At 39.4% G+C, this 18,324-nt stretch overlaps 1 protein-coding gene across 1 annotated transcript in view; it reads right to left on the minus strand.

Annotated features, from left to right (window-relative positions):
- Positions 1 to 2,760: 2,760 nt before the first annotated feature.
- The window catches only part of ELTD1 (EGF, latrophilin and seven transmembrane domain containing 1), a 41,160-nt gene continuing 25,596 nt past the window's right edge, over positions 2,761 to 18,324 (minus strand). Inside the window, exons 13-15 of the mRNA XM_010285399.1 lie at positions 5,511 to 5,602; positions 3,758 to 3,926; positions 2,761 to 2,933 (exon numbers count right to left, since the gene is read on the minus strand). Of these exons, the coding sequence (XP_010283701.1) occupies positions 2,874 to 2,933; positions 3,758 to 3,926; positions 5,511 to 5,602 (321 nt within the window). The 3' untranslated portion in view covers positions 2,761 to 2,873. The remainder of the gene's footprint in view (positions 2,934 to 3,757; positions 3,927 to 5,510; positions 5,603 to 18,324) is intronic.

Here is an 18,324-nt window from a genome sequence, read left to right on the forward strand (position 1 = left end):
CTTGAAATGCAACACTGAACACAAATTTCTCTTTGATTGGTTTAATGGAAACAATTTATCTCTTCAACAAGCACTTGCTTTCAGAATGAAACCTTAGCGTTTTACTTTTTATCTGTCTTGTCAATAATTGATTTTTTTTTTTTTCCCTGCTGGCCCCACCTGGAGCTGTCATATACCTCTCAAAAGCATGTAATCTGAAAACGTGCCAAACAAAGTTTTTATTTTTCAAACCAGTCAACTAGTTACCAGCTGATCTGACAAATATGTCACACAAATTTATTTTTGGAAAAACAGTTTGTTCAGCTGGCACTTGAGTGGAAGTTTGATTAACAAAATCATAACTAATGCCCAACTGTTATTTTTCTGATTTGAATATTTCATATAATAGACAATAGACTTATAGAACTATTCAGGCTGGAAGGGACCTCAGAGGGTCACCTCATCCACCTTCCTGCTCAAAGCAGGATCAGGTATGAGATCAGGTTGCTGGAAGCTTTATCGACTCTTAAAAACCTCTGAAGATTTTAACACGACCACAGAACCTCTTTGGGCAACTGTTTCCAATGCTTGGCTATCCTCATGGTAAAAAGGTTTCTTTACAACTTGCTGAAACCTCTCTTTTTTCGGTTGATGTCCATTGTTTCTCCTCCTCTCTCTCTGCTGGGTTGGGGCTCGTGTTACTAAGGGATAAACCCTTTTATTTCTCCTCAGTATTTCTACATGCGTTAGGAGGACAATTACAATATCTTGCTCTAAGGCAATGAATCTAAACAAAATTTTTCTGCTCTTTATGTGCTGTATCAAAAGCTGAAAACTCATCCTTGCATGTAAGGAAAACAGAGTTCCAATGAAGCTCTGACCCAGAGACTGGAGAGCACAGTTTTCCTATAAAAGATGTTCTTTCATTAAAAAGCCTATTATAACCTAAACACTTTATGATATATTTTCTTTCCAAGGAACTTTTTCAATCTCACTGAGCATGCTGAAGTCATTATATAGTTACTAGAGATGCGTCTTTGTCCAGACAGACTTACTATAGGTTACATTTCTGCAGGAGATTAAAAATGATGTATTAGTAGATATTCTTCTAAAAATACTCTTTTAAGTAATATGTATCTGCATCTTCCCAAGCCTGGAAGAACATATACAACAGCGAAAGCAATACAGCAAATAATTCAGGGCAAATAATATATAACCATGAGAACTTTTACCACTGTATTTATTTAACTGAAGGGAAACATGTCAAAATGTGAAAGCTTAAGCACTCCAGTTTATTCACATATTTTACATTCAAAGGACCAACAGAAATATTTTTTTTTTTTTCCCCCAGAAAAAAAGATTCCTCTTGTGGTTTCCAAAATTTTGACAGAGACATGGAATATACTTAATGAAGCATGTCACTGCAGTGCATACAATGAAAGCCTTGTGTATATGGAAAAAAGATAAAAAACAAACAAATTCGAGCATTACCAGAAAAAGATTTCCTTTAATATAAATAAAATTCAGAATAGTGCTTTATTTTGACAGACAACACAACAGTGGGATTTATTAACAACTACGTATTTACAGTGCCTTACTGGTAAAATATGGGGCTTCATCTGAGATTCTAGACACTTCCTGAGAAGGCAACGTGGATTGAGGATTGCTCAGCACTTCACATAAGCTAGGTACTAAAGGGTGAAATTAAAGCATACTTTTAACATAAGTAAGATGGCAAAGGTGGGAGTGCTGATGCATTGTGTTTATGCCTTGATACAGCAAAACCTCCACCTCAAGTACTCCCTTTGATTTCCGTAGATCTATGTATGCTCCTAAGGTTAAAGACAGGATAAGTGTTTCAAAACCAGGAGCCTCAGAGGAAGAACTACTTGACTCAAAGATGCTATGAGTAGAGAAAATTGCTGTAATTAAACTTTACGTGGTATGGAGGCACACGATCTTGAATGTAAATCTGTATTCTTCTGCACGGGTGATTTCTACCACTTTGCTTTTAATTTGATCCTACAAGGTCTGGATTCCAAGTATCTCTATCAAGTGACAAATTTGTGAAAGCACCTTCTTCCCACAGCCTCCAAAATCATAGTGCCAGTTTAGCAGATCTCAGTCTTTTTGGCAATTAAATAAAACAAAACCCACATCTTTTTCAAAGTATTCACAAAATAATCTTTCACTTATAAACCGGCTATCCCACCATTCTTGCATCAGATCCGACCTCAGCTCTTTAGATCTAAACAGTTCTTTAAAAGCTATAAAAATAAAGGATTGATTAATATACAAATATATATTTCAGAGTGATAAGAGAATAATATTAAACAAATTCCTTTTTTAATCTACTTTAAATTAAAAGAAATGTTTTCAAAAGTCTGGGCTGAAGCAGGTCTTTATCTATTGACTCTTTAATGTAACCCATTCCCTGCAGATGACCACATACAACTTAATGTAAGAAGCTCGGTACTACAAAAAGACAGTGAACATGTTTCCACTAGCGAAGCGATTCATAAAATCTGCTGCGCCATTTGGTTTTTAGTATCTTGCTTTCAAGAACTGCAGATATTTCCAATACTATAAACAAAACCTAAATCATGAAAAGTTTTGATCCTCTTTAGAAATTGGCTTCTTTCCCTGGTCTTCATCAATATGTTTTGCAATAATCCACCTTGTTTTGTGTACTGTTTCTCTACAGCATAATATAAATGCTCTGCACGAATGCACACATATGTACAAAACCAGTCAGTAATTCAGTTAAGAGATATGCCTGCTCACTGGGTCATTTAATACTTTCACAATACCGTATTTTTCTGTAATATCCATAACAACATCACTTAGGTTGCTCCCTTCTTCAGCCGAGATGCTCACGCATATTTTCCTTCCATTTATCTCAAGCAGGAACAGCAAGGAACATTTTTGAACAACCTGTAATATTCTTCCTGAATCTGAAATAAAAATATTGAATTCAATATGAAACAGATTTATCTATTTATCTATAGGTTAATGGCGTTATATCCAGCTCTACAATTTCAAAAAACATTTTCCCCTCTTGCACACATTGTTTTCAAAACTGGGAGAAAATACGTGAGAAGGTGTTGCGTGTCCAGAGAAGGGCAACGGAGCTGGTGAGGGGGCTGGAGCACAAGTCTGATGAGGAGCGGCTGAGGGAACTGGGGTTGTTCAGTCTGGAGAACAGTAGGCTGAGGGGAGACCTTCTCGCTCTCTACAACTACCTGAAAGGGGGTTGTGGTGACGTGGGTGTTGGTCTCTTCTCCCAAGTAACCAGTGATAGGACGAGAGGAAATGGCCTCAAGTTGCGCCAGGGGAAGTTTGGATTGGATATTAGGAAAAATTTCTTCACTGAGAGGGTGGTCAGGCATTGGAACAGGCTGCCCAGGGAGGTGGTGGAGTCGCCATCTCTGGAAGTGTTTAAAAAACGTGTGGATGTGGCACTTCAGGACATGGTTTAGGGGACATGGTGGCGCTGGACTAATGGTTGGACTCAATGCTCTTGAAGGTCTGTTCCAACCTTAGTGATTCTGTGTGATTCTGTGTGTGATTCTGTGTAAGAATTGGGCAGAGGTTCTGCCTCCACTGAAAGCAATAGCAAAGCTTCCCCTCTTCCCTCCTCTCCCCCATCCATGGTACAAGGATTTCCTCCCGTGCTCTGATAAAATCTTGGCACTGTGACCACCTCAGGGCTGGGCACCTCCCTGTGTGGGTGCTTGTGACTACCCGTGCCCCTTCCCACACGGAGCGGGACACTTACCTTCCTAGACAACACGCAAAGAAATATGAAGATGAACATTCCCTGGAACGCGTTGAAGATTGTAAAAAGATACGCGGTCACCACGGATCCCTGTACGACGTGGAGGACCCCAAAGATCCAGGTAGCCCCAAGGAGGAACAGGAGAGCCAGAGCACCTCGGGCACAGGACCTGGGCAGGAAGGAAGCATTGGGAACAACGTGCAGGTGCGCGTTATTTTCTTTCCTTCGCTTTGAACGGTGAATGCCGCCTGAGCAATTTTTTCTCGGCTGCAAAGGCCTGAGAAGTGCAAATGCATGGGCTGCTCTTCAGGGTGTGCTGTAGCACCGTGGCACAAGCTGGCTCACGCGATCGCCGCCGAAGAGCAAAGGAGTAAAACTGGAGGGCCTTTAAAACACTGGCTGCTTTAATCTTCAGATATGTTTTCTCTGGTGTACTGCAGCACCATATGATTTGATTTAAATCTACTGTTAGCGTAATTCCCCAAGGAAAAACATATGTCTGTTATGAAGCATTCCCTCACTTTTCCTCCTCCCCCTTATCCTCCTCAAAAAATAACCCAGAAAAATGTACAGTATGCGCTTAGGTCAGGACATGTGCGTGACATCAAAGGGTTCTCAGGCTGCCTCTCCGGCTCACTGCAGAAGACGGTTCCAGCTGTAAAACTAGACTTTCTTTCTTTCATTCTTTCTCTTTAAAAAAAAAAATAATTTTGTTTTTAGAACACAAACGCTCTCAAATAGTTCCTGGGCCAGCATACTGACGCTTTCAAATTATAGTAACTGATTGGCTATGATTTTTTTTTTTTTTCCTAATGTGCTGTAGAGCCCTGCTCACAGACTCGAGCAAATTACAGCATGTTGTCTTGGAAATGAAGCCACTGATTACTTTCTTATTCATTCTCAGCCCAGTCATTGCAGGACTTCCTTTGAACAACAGACATTTTTAGCACTGTTTCTCTGAAAATGAATAATTTTCAACTTCATTAAAACCAGCTCACCACATGAAGCTACGAAGGGTGAGGAATAAGAGAAAGTAATCAATCAAACAATTGCTAAATCCTAACTATAAATCTAGTGCAATGCATTGAAACTGCGGGAGTGTTCCTAAGCAACACAAACAGTAAGTTGTTTTCAATGTTCCCTGTAGTACACTTCAGCTTTTCCTGCACAAACGGTTTTCAAGGTCCCTATAAATCAGTTTTAAAGAGAGGGAGCTGATGGAAAAATCATAGCAGCATGCAAAGTAAAAATCCTGGAGAGAGCCCTCTCCACCCCTCCCACGCCAGAGAAGCACAATGTCCTACTGTAGAATTTTACAAACGCCATGAATGGCTCGATTCTCTTATCACTGAATCACTTGTGACTTCAAGGCAAATATTTTGGTCCCAATTCAGGCGTAAGTTTTGAAATCTGGTTTGGCTTGCATAAAGGCTGTGGAAAGTACTTCAGAAAAAACGACAATTACTTCTTTAACCTTGCCGTCAGGCTTTACCCTCTGGTTGATACAGACTACTCATTGTATTCCTCCTGCACATCTCACACAAGGTGACTGTACGAGGTGTTGTTCAACAGGAATAAAGATTGCAAAATCTACCTCCAAATCTATATGAGGGGGTAACAGAAAAACAAAAAACATCATCCTTTTTCTGCAAATCTCCCAGAAGATTAAACTGTTATTTTTGAATACTCACTTGCATCTCTGGCTGTATTTAAACTTACAGAAGGTAGAACTTGTATTAAATGGCAAACTTACCTTATATTTTCATAACAACTAACTTCTGGCTTTAACATTGCAGTGTGTCGAAATACTTTATAAATAATCACTCCGAAAGCCAACAAATTAACCTGGGGAGAGTGAAGAAAGGAACTTTTAGTTCAGACCAGGATGCTTTTGAATTTCAGTAACTGTTACACATTTAAATTAAACAAGAGAGATAAAGTTTCTGTGTATATGAAACCTACAGAATCCAGTGCTGGGAGGGGAAAAAACCCCACCCTTTTCTGATCCACTTCTATTAAAAAAATATGAGCCCAGTAATAAACATTGATCAAACAGGGCTGTAACTCTACCTTATCTCAACAGTATCGCTACCAACAGTCTGCAAATGTTTATTGATTTTATTGGTAAATCTCTTCGATTTCCTTCTGAGATTTTTTTCCTTAAGTAGAGATGTTTAAGAACAGAAGAGAAGGAAAAAAAAAAAAAAGGAAAGGAAAGGAGAGGTGAGGAGAGGGCAACGGAGAAAACCAAAAACCCCCTTCCCCCATGGATTTTCTATCGTACCGTATCATGTAGATCTTGACAAAATTTACGTCTTTTGTTGCTGAATAACATTAAGAACATCATATGTTCAGAGGTCTTTGCGGTGTGAAAATGTTCAAGCGGCACAAAAAATCTTTGAGGTTTACACGAAGAATTTTTAAAAAAATAACTTTGGTTGAAAGGTTCCTTGCTGCATATTATCTCTTAAATTTTATGTTTGTTTCATAGGTGAATAATTTCAGTATTTTTTTTTTCCTGCCTTCTTTATAATGGCATTGCTTTATTTGAGTTTGAAATAAAAAAAAACAACTAAAAGAAGCAGTTTTGCAAATGATGTTCAATTATGGTTCTGAACCTCTGTTTGCTCGGCTAGACTTCACTGATCTTTCATTTAAATTTATAGTGCATTCCTTTAACAATGTGGATGGGTTTGCTTTCTTGCTTTTTTAAAAGAAGTCTTACTTTGCTTTGCAGCATTTAACATCAGAATCTATTAAAAATGTTTGTAAATGAACCAAATTTTAGCTGCATATCCTCCAGATACTATTTGTAGATTCTTGGTTGTAATCCCTTGGCTGGTTCCTGTGGGCTTCCAGCTATAGAATGAATAGAATTAATGTCTTCCCCAACTTGTTTCTCCAGAAAGACAGTGTGGTTTTCCTCCCCCTTTCTTTTTCTTAAAAAAAAAAAAAAAAAAAAAAAATTCCTCTGAAATGAAGACAAAAGTCTGCTGGAGGACCGCAGCATCAGTGTAAAAAGAATCACTTTCATTTGTTAACACTTGTTATGTATGTCCTTAGAACATTTTTGTTGTGTCAAGGGGGGAGTATCTGATATGAAATGCAGGCTGTGCTTTAATTAGCTGCATGCTCATACTTTAATACAGCATAATGTATTTACAATTTGATAAGACAGGAGATAGAGCTGATTAGCAGTTTAGGGAATTAATCCTTCACTGGATACCTTGTACTTGCACTGATCATGAGAGCTATTTTGAAGCTCCTTGTATTTAAAATTGTAATCTATAATATCTCCTAAACCAGCAATTTTTCAAAGTTAATTATAAGTCAGTTAGCAGTTGTGGGTAATTATATGCAGACTTACTTTTTATCTTATATTTGTTGGTGACTAATGTATGAAATAACTTAGTGCACACACTGTAGTCTGCATAACCCACCTAATGTATTTATTAATGTGAAAAAGGTAGGGTGGAATGTGATCAAAGTACCACGAGCATGGAGAATACAGACTTACTCAGAAACTGTTATCGAGATTGCAAACACAAACCACTCAACCAACCTTCCTCTCTGCTGGCCCCTCGCCAAGATCACTAATGTCAACGAGAGCCTTCCTATTGCCTTTAATAGGCTCGCTAAGAAGCTCTGTGGGCCAAACCCCGTTATCCTTCGGCCACATAAACCAGCTGCAGAACTGGAGAGGTTTTGCTGAGCAATGGTGGGGTGGCCAATGAATGGATGTGGGGCCTCGCGGCAGCGGACTCCATTGCTCTTTGTCCCAGAAGGGCTCCTTTACACAAATAATATTTACGCTGTGCGTTGCACAGGATAATCGGATTTGGCCCTCTGCATTAAAGCAATACCCATTAACTATGATCTTTTCATTCATCAATTCATTCTAATGGGAATAATCTGCGTGTATCGGGGGAGCGGGAGAGGTTCACGCCGGCTTCTCGGAGTCAGCTGCCAGAACACAATTATTGTACAATAAGCCTCAGGTAGCCTTGCAGGAGGTAGTGTTACAGGGTAATGAGGGTGAGCTTAACTTCTGAAATACCCGGTCATTTCCAAGATTTATTAAAGTCTTAAGTCAGTTTTTGCCCCATTTTGAAGCACTTCATCAATAAAAAATATCTATACCAAAGTGCATAGACTGCCTTTACACAATGTTCAGTGTCTCAAAACGGTAGCTTTAGGCAACATACCAATTATTTTTTCTTTTCAACCTAAGTTAGAGCCCTCTGGCACTGTGTTTTGTCTTTTGGGGGACAAAATAGTCAACAACAAAGTAGTTGTAACTGTCTTGTGACACGGAAATCCAGCAAAAGTTGAGGGGAAACAATAACATGAACTCATGGGTAAATCCATGAGAAAAACTAGTTAATGCTAATAATGTGTCAAGTGTGGCCTTTAGAGGTAATCTAACAGGTATCCTAAGCTTAACATCTGCGGCTGCGACCTGGTACCTTTCATATTCTTTGCTATGAACATACCAGTAGCCTCAGCTGTTTCTGGGAACTGGAAAGTAAAAAGTTCACGATGGAGAGTTGGACTGAGTAGGACCAAAGGAGACGTGGCCTTTATATAACTGATACCCTCAAAAAGCCATTCGTATTTCAACAAATGGGGTAGGAAGTCAAATCACCCAAAATGCCTGACCAGACATAGAACCACCGAAGGCTTTTGAATTTGTATCCAAAGCTGAGCTTCAAATGAGCACAAATGGAGGTAGCAGGCTGAAAAAGGCACCCAAAATATAGATAGGCACAAGGAAACCTGGATCCCCAAATCTTCCAGTTGGGACAAATTGAGGGACTTCTGGGTGAGAGACACAAAAACATCTAAAAAGGCTTCAGCTGCTACTTATAGCCAAATATTGTGTTTTATACATACTTTGGTTGTAATTGCGTGTTTTCGTTTTTGTAATTAAAGCACAATCTTCAGATCTTGTTGAACAAACCTTCCATGACGTTATAATTAAGGCTGCCTTGAGGTGACAGGCAAGGTGAATGAGAATGAAACAGCAGACATAAGGCACACACTCTCCGGAGCGGCAGCAGGCTGGAGGAGGGCAAGAGGTGCAGGTGACTGGAGCCAAGCTCAGGCCAGGCTTCGCACAGGCCTGGGGAGGGCCAGCCTGGGGAGGGCCAGCCTGGGGAGGGCCAGGCTTCGCACAGGCCTGGGGAGGGCCAGCCTGGGGAGGGGCAGGCTCCGCACAGGCCTGGGGAGGGGCAGCCTGGGGAGGGCCAGCCTGGGGACTGCTGCCGCCTCGTGCCGGCTTTGGGGAGAAGTCACCGGGGTAATGAGCAGAGCGACTCCGCAGCTTTGGGCAAACCCGAAGTATGAAATGTGGTGGCACGGCCACAGTTTTATCAGGTGAATAATGACATTGCAGCGTGACACGGTAAGTTCTCGTGCTTTTGTTTTCAGTGTTATTACATGGCTGAGCAGTCAGAGAAACTGCTGCATGTCCTGAGAGGGGCTTCTCGGCAAGTCTCATAGGCTAAAGGGGAATTGCATTGATTCCAAGCCCAGAACTGATTTTTTTTTTATTTTTTTTTAACAAACCATGCCAAACTGCTCTCGGGCAAACAGCGCACTCAGTCCTTTCTATTTCACAAAGGAAACCTCTGACTTTCTCCCTCCAAGCCCAATTGTGTGAGTTGCTGAACATCTTCAACCCTCCATCCCCCAAGATCCAGTGGGAATCATGTTTCACTCAGCGTGCTCAGGTGCACTGCAGGACTAATTTTAATAATTAATCTATTCCTTTTTTTTTCTTTTTTTAAGTGGTTAATCAAAGACAAGAGCTGATATAGGAACGGCCTACACTCATAGCATCTTCAGGGAATCATTTCTCCTTAAAGATGTTTGTAAAAGTATTTTTAGCTTTCTTAAATTCTAGAAACGTTGTGGTATATTTATGGACAAATGGTAGGACACTTAAAATACGTTTATGTGAAATAGGCATTTAATAAGGGCAGTTATTAGGACATCATGAGATCGTGATTCTGTACGTACGGGCAACTACATTTATGTATCTGTATAACCCAGGATAATCTTCAAGAAGCCACAAATCTGGATGAGCTAGGTTTTATTGTACACCTGTGACTGAGATTAAAGGGAGGATGGTAAGTGTTTGGAACAACTCTCTTGGGGAGATCACCTGTCTTGAGAGGTCAAGAGGATTTAGGACTTTGGAGTTACTTCTGGCCCTATTAAACCAATGGCAGAACTCCTGTTCAACAGAGAAACTCCCATTGCCTCCAGCATTGTCAAGGCTTTACCTCTACACATCACAGAGAGCGGCAGTCTCGAGGGATTCATGGGCGACAGTGGACACTGCTGTGGGTTTCGCTCTGCAGATTAACACTTGCATGTATCATGGATGCACTCTGTGGTACAGAGCCGGGGAGTGACGTTTTCCTGTAGCTATGGTTTGCGGATCTCCGTGGTAATGTTTAAGACAGAAACCGCATATTGGTGACGGTGATGGGTAAGATACAGCAGACATGCAAGGAAGAGTTCAGAGCTGTCTGGAGTGGTACAAGTCCTAGGACTGGATCTGACCCCCAGCCACAGCATTGGTCTGGATAATTTCCTCTTGTAAATAAATTCACAGGAGAGAAAAAGCAATTGCAAATTCAAAGAAATTTCCAGGTGCTTTCCTAATCATCTTGGCAACAAAAAAGGGGTTTTGCCAAAGGAATTAGCCTGGGGAGCTCTGTTCAATCAATCACATGTGTTTTAGGCTAGGATGGGAAAACCTGTGTGTAGCGTTAACCTCCCTCCACCTCGAGCTAGGATGGCTCTGTACCTCCATCTGCAGATTTGCATCCCTCCCTCTGTCCGCCACGGCTCGCTGAGCAGACTACTTCTGCATAGGCTCCTGTAACGAGAGCCTAACCTGCCCAGCGGTGTGCGTGGCTAGAGCAAGGTACTGCTGCGTTGGCTTCTGCTCCTCACAGTTCTGGGACCGCTGCGGCGGAGTTTCATCCACCCGCAGCTTGTAGTAGAAAATAATAGAGTTGTATGCATATCAAGACATAATATTTACTTGGTTCTTTTTCCCAAGATGAGGATCCAGAAGCGCACTGAGAAGCAACCATCTCGTCTATTGTCTGAGCAAATTGTAAACCTCTCTGTTGATTACTAACTGTATTTTGCAAACTAAGTAATAATATAAGAACGAGCACGTAGGTCCTAAAATGCTAAATGTTCCAGGCTGTTGGAGTTCTGCTAATAACACATTGCTTAGCAACTGCTATATTTAAAATAGGTCCTTAATTCCACTGTTAAATGTACGCATTTTATATATTGGAAGAGTAACATAATGTTCTGTGCTCAAGTAAATATGATGTTAGTGTTTCACACTGCATGAAACTCTCTCCGTGTAGGTACAGAATGATAGTTATTTTTAGTTGAGTGCTGAATGGTATGAAATACACAAAATTTAAAGCATGCAAAACATCTGCCTGCAAATAAAAATATTTGCACTCATGTTGAAGAGTTGTAGTTTCTTTCATAATTAATTACAATTAAATTGTAAGATACTGAGTGAAGTGATATATCATCATTCTGCCCCATCAAGGTAGCAGACAGCTGTCAAATTTGGCAACTAAGAAATCTTTTTTTCCTTCTCCCCCTCACCCTCTTCTTTTAAGCAAGACAAAAAAGCACTTGAAAGCTTAGAGGGAAACGGTCTGTCCTTCATGGCAGTACCTCAGTTAGCACCTGGACGTCTAGTAAAATGAAACAGATCAGGATGAGAAGCATTCAATAAAATTTTGTCCAGAATTTTTTTTGTTGAAAAATGTCAGTTCATTAGCACTAAAAGACATTTACTGTTTTAGACCATACTTTCACCAGGAAAAGCTTCCTGACTAGGATAACTTTTCTAATTAAAACCAGAAAGGACACTCCTGAACAATGACGTTCCCTGTAGACAGGCCATTTATCCAGGATGTTGGAGGCAGGGGCACAATTTTCTGTTGTACTTAATATTCAGACTAGGCTATGACCCCTAGTTTCTCCAACTATTCACTGCTATTTCTCCATCAGCCCTGCTGGATCTATTCCGTATCACATAAATAATTAAATAGTCACTGGAGCAGGAATACCTGGATGTCCCTCACCCCCAGTTCCTCATCCAGGACTATCTAAAGATAGGGTTTTTTTTTTAACAGTGGAGTAACTGTTTAATATGAGACTGAGTATTTTGAGGCTATTTCCAATAGACAAGTATTTATAGAATAAAAAAGGAATTGATACTTTCGTATATGATGTCCTTGTGTAAAAGATACACTCCAGCCTTTCAAAAGTTATTAAAACACTTTAAACACCAGACTTTTAAGGCTCTTTAGCATTACAAAGAAGAGAAGGTATAAGAAAGAGGCAGCTAATTCTAAAGACATACTAGTTCTGATTCAGTCTGAGCACTTTACATTCAAACTTCAAAAACGAAACCCCCAAATCATTCCCTTTTCCTTTCTTAGTCTCTGTCTCAATAATTGATGAAACCATCTATATGCTGATGTCAGATCTCACAAAAAAGAATGAGAAAATTTCTCCTGCTGCTCTCTTAGGCATATACTTGAATTTTTTACATATATCATATTGAATTTGGCCCTTTCAAAAAATGTCTGAAGTTCAGAGCAGCTGTATCTGTATCAGTCTTTACAATGACCCTTATTATGAGTGTGTGAATTAATGAGCTTGTGATGGTCTGAATTCAGCCACAGAGAGCAATACATTTCTGTCTCTCTGGCTGTCTGGCTAATGGTTGGGTAAAACGACAACATTCAGTGGGTCATCGTTACTTCAGTCAGGGGAGAACAGAATTAAGCTACTAACTATACAACAGCTTAAGCTTCAAAATGAAAATGTATGCTGTATTAATTGCATACAATTGGACACAAGCTGGCACTCAAACAGTCTGGGTTTGTCTCCTGAATGATTTATTTCATTATCATGTCCCCAGTGAATATACTTTCTCGAATGCTTTAGGTATACAACGGCAGTCTTATATGGGAGTAGAAAATGTAACAAAAACATTAATGACCCCCCCTCTAAGCTATATTTTGGGGAAACATTTTCAATAATACAGGATTACAATTTTATGATTCTAAGATTTTAATAATTTCACTTGTTTAAAGTTGAAACATAGTTAAATGAGTTTATTTCAAGCCCTGTCTTAGGAAATACATAATTTTCACATAGGGTTGCTCTTATATATGAATATTTCAAAATTGCTCTTTTACATACCTCAAGCTGTAGTTTTAGACTCAATTATTTCCTTTATAGTTTTAGAACACTTATAGCAAGCTGTAAATAAATAAATAAATAGATGGGGTTTCTATATTTTTCATCAGAGTAAACAGCTTCTGAGAAGTCTGAGACTTCTGGATTCAATGCTGTTTCTTATTGGATTGCAAAGCTAAACACATACTGACCTAAATATTTTTATTTAGCCTCAGTTCTGCAGCCAAGGACAGGAGGGATGAACCAATAGAGCTGTATCTGACCTTAGCCATACACGTTAGCCCAACTAGATCTGGGGTCTATCTTGCTCACAGTATAATTTAATTACTAGATTTACTCTTCTCCTTTTCCAAGAAGCTTTTGAGAACGTGTATTTACTTGGGAGTTGGTAATGACATAAATCAGGCTGTTTAATGAACCGATTCCAGGTGCATCACAGACTTCAGACCACACGTTACACCTATCCTATGGTTCCTTTGCATAAATGCAAACCTGTCTTAGGCTGCATCTGGAGTCTTATGCAGGAGCCCTGGTAAAGAGGAGTAGAACAGTTGTATATTACCTTTTAGCACAGCTAGCTTCGGTGAATGGACAAGCTCCCAGGAGGGAGGCAGCATCAGGAGCACAACTGAGATGTCGCGTCTGACAACAGGCTATATTTGCCACTTCGGGGGTGTGAATAGTTGGCAGAAAGCTGTCCATGCCTTCCACAGTTTGCCAAATCCCCTAAGGAATTCGGCCCTTTGTTTTTTAGAAATATTCATGATTCTGCTGTGGCTTATGATCTTACCCAAAGCCATCAAAAACTCTTTCAGTGACCAAGTGAAATTTCCAAACAGAGTATTCACAACCAATTACTACTGTGAATTTAAATTTGCTTCTCTGAATGTCTGCAAGCGATGAATCAAAGGGGCTTTGTGATTTGAGTGAGAAAATATGTAGTGTGGACATAGTCATCATGTAATTACTAAGAAAGTCCAAAAGATGTCATCAGTCTATGTTAACTATCTAAAGAAACTATCTACGGTGTCCTTTCAATGAACAATTTATGCTGATTCTGGAAGTTGTGTGGCTTTCCTGAAAAAATCCACTAAGGCTTTATATACTTGGATCCATTAAAATAGTGGGCACAGTTTATCTTACTAGAAAAGCAGGATGCCTGGGACATTGACCTGCACCGAGCTGTGGGACGTGTTGGGACCTGTGGGTGCTCTTCCCCTTCCCCTTGGCATCCACCTGTAGTCCCTCATCTGCTCTGTCTGCTTGCTTCACTCTTGATGACAGACAACACACTAGACTTTTGAATCTAATGTCCTTTCAGTGCATCTGAGGGAGAACGTCTTCCCATGCTTTTTCCTAGCACATTACTAGCTAAACTGATTTAAAAATAATGACATGGAACACCCTTCAAAGATCTTTGAATCTTATATGAAGAGTTTGTTCCTGTGTAACAACATAAGAGCAGGTAATTTTCATGTTGTAGACTAATGGCCATGGCTTCTTTTTCCAAGTATTTCCAGGGACTTTAGAACAGGGGCCTTAATGACAGAGGGAAAGAAGGAAAAACCTTAATTTCACGTGAAAGCCCTGGTCTTCCTGAGAAACTACATCCACTGGGTATGGCAATACGGAGGCTGGTCCTATCCACTAAACAGGGCAAGTACTTTCCAACTCAGTGATTATTTAGCACAGCAGGTATCATTGTTGCTGAACAACATTGCAGGTTGAACTCATCTGTTTCAACCAAAGTTGCAGACTCAGTCTTTAATGCCACTATGTAATTAATTATCTTCACTTTACCCACAATGGCATAAGAAATGCAACGGAGATACCGTTAACTGAAGCCACAGAGGGGCTGATGAAAAGGGGACTATTATTCTTTCATAAAGAATAATAAATCCATTGCTACTCCCTGTAGGAAATTTATTTCCACTAAAAAGGCAGACTGAAGAACAAGCGTAAATATAAAAAAATGTTTAAAACAGCTATTTTCTGAAAAATGTACAGTAAACGGTACAGAATATACTTTTCTCATCTATCTAAGAAACATAACTAAGCATTTATCACAGATAACCCTTTGGGGGAAAAAAACCAAAACCACTGAATTTTCCAAAGCATATATATGCACTAAAAATGTGAGATGGTGGTACGGTTTGTTGTGATGGGGGTCAGAGGTCAAACAACTTCTTTGACAGTACACCTTAGAATATCAAGAAATATCGAGAGTAACGAACATGAACTGCTTCATCAACGAACAGGAATAATAATGTGAAGAAGCCTGAAGAGGCAGTGCATGTGATTACAACAGTGTGGTGTGACTGACCTCAGAAGGGCTGCTTTTTTTTTTCCCCCCTTTTTTTTTTAATGGGAGCAACAGACTGTCAGATCATGCTCAATATTGAAGTCTGTGAAAATGTAAGAGTTAAAACTCTTCAAATATTTACTTTTCTAGGAGAAAGATGTTCAGTTTGAATGGCCTAGATTAGAGTATTAAGTACATGAAATTTGTGAGTATATGAGAAAACAGCAGAGTAATGGATTCGCCAGGAAATTTTTCTGCATTGATTGCAGCAGTATTACTAATCCTGAATCAACCCAAATGTACAGAACTGAATAAGTATTAGAGCTGTCCAATAAGATTTGATGAATGCATTATTCCATTAATTTTATCTTTTTTTGTTGAATAACTTATTTGACAAATAATGGTAAAATTCATCAAATAAATTATCCAATGAACATATTTTTTAAGGAATTGACTAGCTCTAATGAATATGCAGGCAGTTCCTTAATGAAAAGCATTACTCTACTGTTAGCCTGCTTTCATCACTCATATGTCGCTTTTTTCTATTTTGCAACTGCAATCTGTATATTTTATTTATTTACCCATTCATTTATACTTGGGAAGTTCAAAACAGTATGGTTAATCAATCACTGCAATTCTTAGAATACTTTTGCTTTACAGCTGATTATTCATTACATTTATTACATACAAGAATGCTTAATAAAAAGAACTTGGCTTTTCTGAGGACACCTCTCCCAAGAACTGTTCTTGGCTTGTGTGTTCCAAGTCAAGTTTACAATTTGCTCTGCAAATTGCAGGGTCCATTTATAAGCCACTTTTGTGCTTGCAAACACCACAATTACCAATTGTTTCAAGAAACCGGAGCTTGAAGCCAAGCCAGACACCTCCAAGGTCCCTGAAAACACACATTAGAGGAATAAAATGAGGAAGAGAGTAAAGGAGCCACCTCCTCACTGCACAACACTAGGATGTTTGGACAAGAGCCACAGAGAGGATTATTTGGATGGTGTTCAATTTTGGAAATGTTCCAACCTCAAAGAGCAAGTCTGTATTTTGTTATTACAGTGGTGGTCTCATCAAATGATGCTGATAGATTGATACTGTTAAATGGCAAATTACATCTGTAAATGTCACGTGTCACACTTCTGAGTCCTGGCTCCTCACACAGGTATGGCAGTTCATTGCGGCAGTGACAGTGGGTGCAACAGTCAAGCCGGCATGGCTCTGTCAATACTGCAAAGGTGCAAATGATGTTATCATGGGTGACTTTGAACTTGCTGCACGAAGCTCAACTGAACAGATTTAATGGGAGAAGATTGTGGGAGACAGGTATATTAGAAGGGTTGCCTATAGCTGCACTTGGAGTAGCAGCGATTCTCTTCCAAATTTTCCTTTTAATGGCTTGTAATAAATAGAGTGTTATAAATACAGTGCATTATAATTATGTAATAAATACAGTGTTGAGTTTCATGAGTACAGTGTTAATAATCTTTGCCCAACCCTTCCAAATGATGTCATTTCTACTGCTGGTTGGACAATTAATATATAACTGTCCCTCACAATAGGTACAAGTGGAGGGACTTATCCTGTGTCCACAGAGTTTAAAGATGAAGTTTCCAAAACTGTCGGTGATACAGAATAAAGCCCTTACATAGGTCTGCTCCCACTCAACACAGAGCGAGCTGTCATACCAGAGGTGCGGAAAGCTATGTAGAAGTCCTCTACAATAGGAAAGAGTTTGTTTTTGCTGACATTACATGCCAATCAAAACTGCAGCCACATTACCCTGCAGAAAAATGTTTATTTCCATTCTACATGCTTCTTATTACAGGGACATTATTATTGTAAGAGTGTATTACAAAAGAAAAGAAAATGTTCTAGGGTTTTTTTTTTTTTCTTTTCATTTTCACACCTTTTATCTCTGGAGCTTATATTTGTATTTGCCTCAATCAGGCATGGGTTTTGGTGTGTGTGAATGGTTGTCCCTTAAAGCTTGTGATAAACTCACTTTTCTATTAAAAAGTTTAAATACTTGTTATAAATAATTTTTCAATACTTGTATGCTTTGATCTAATCTAGTGCATAGTTTTAGCTAAAATGGTTGTGGTTCTAAAGATTACAAGTATTAGGAGGAAAAAATAAGTTGTAGAAATTATCTTCAGCTTGCAGCTTGCATTACAAAGGTTTTAAATGCCCTTTCTTTGCTAACTCTATCTAAAGAAGTTCTGACCCATTATTTTTCATATACAGTCACCAACCTAATAACAACAACAATTTTTAGATGGGATCAATAAGACCGTTGCTTTGCACTTAAGAATTCTAATAGAACCTTAATATTAATAAGCAAACACCTTCAGAAGTAGTGTTACGCTTAGGCAATCAGAAGCGAACTTAGTTTGCACTCCTGATAAACGCTTGAGCTCCCTGTGCCTCACTATTGCTGCAGATTTAAAGTCCAAGGGTGTATTTGAAACAATGTACCCTGAGACGCCAAATCCATTGGTAGAGAACCGGTTCTGTGCTTCATCGTTTACGTGGTATCTCAAAGGCATATGACAGTATAATCCAAACCACAGATCTCCTGGGTCCCCATTCACAGAAACCGAAAGCACCATTTAGGTACGTGGACATTCGTGCCAACAATGAGTTTAATGTTTTTGTACAAGAATCAGATTTATGGCGAGAGGCTTTCCAGAGATTTGGTATCCAGACTATCTCAGAAAACCTGCAAATGCAATGCTATTAGTAGATGAAGCTCAGGATTAAACGTAAACTATATGAGGGTTGCAGTGCTCTATCTGGTTATCCCAGAACAAAAACAACATTTCCTTTTCAGAGTCCTTAATTAGTAATTTATTTTTGCTGTTGTTTTAATTAGCTGTGAGCAGAATGGAAATCTTGGAAAGAGATCAGCTTCTGTAATTAAAAGGACTTTCTGAGAGGCACTACTTTGGAAAGGGCTGAATCTTTGCTATGGTGGTGCCCGTTGCAGTGTGCTCAGCAG

This window comes from Phaethon lepturus, unplaced genomic scaffold (assembly GCF_000687285.1).
Source record: "Phaethon lepturus isolate BGI_N335 unplaced genomic scaffold, ASM68728v1 scaffold12684, whole genome shotgun sequence".
In the NCBI taxonomy this organism is placed as follows: Eukaryota; Metazoa; Chordata; class Aves; order Phaethontiformes; family Phaethontidae; genus Phaethon; species Phaethon lepturus.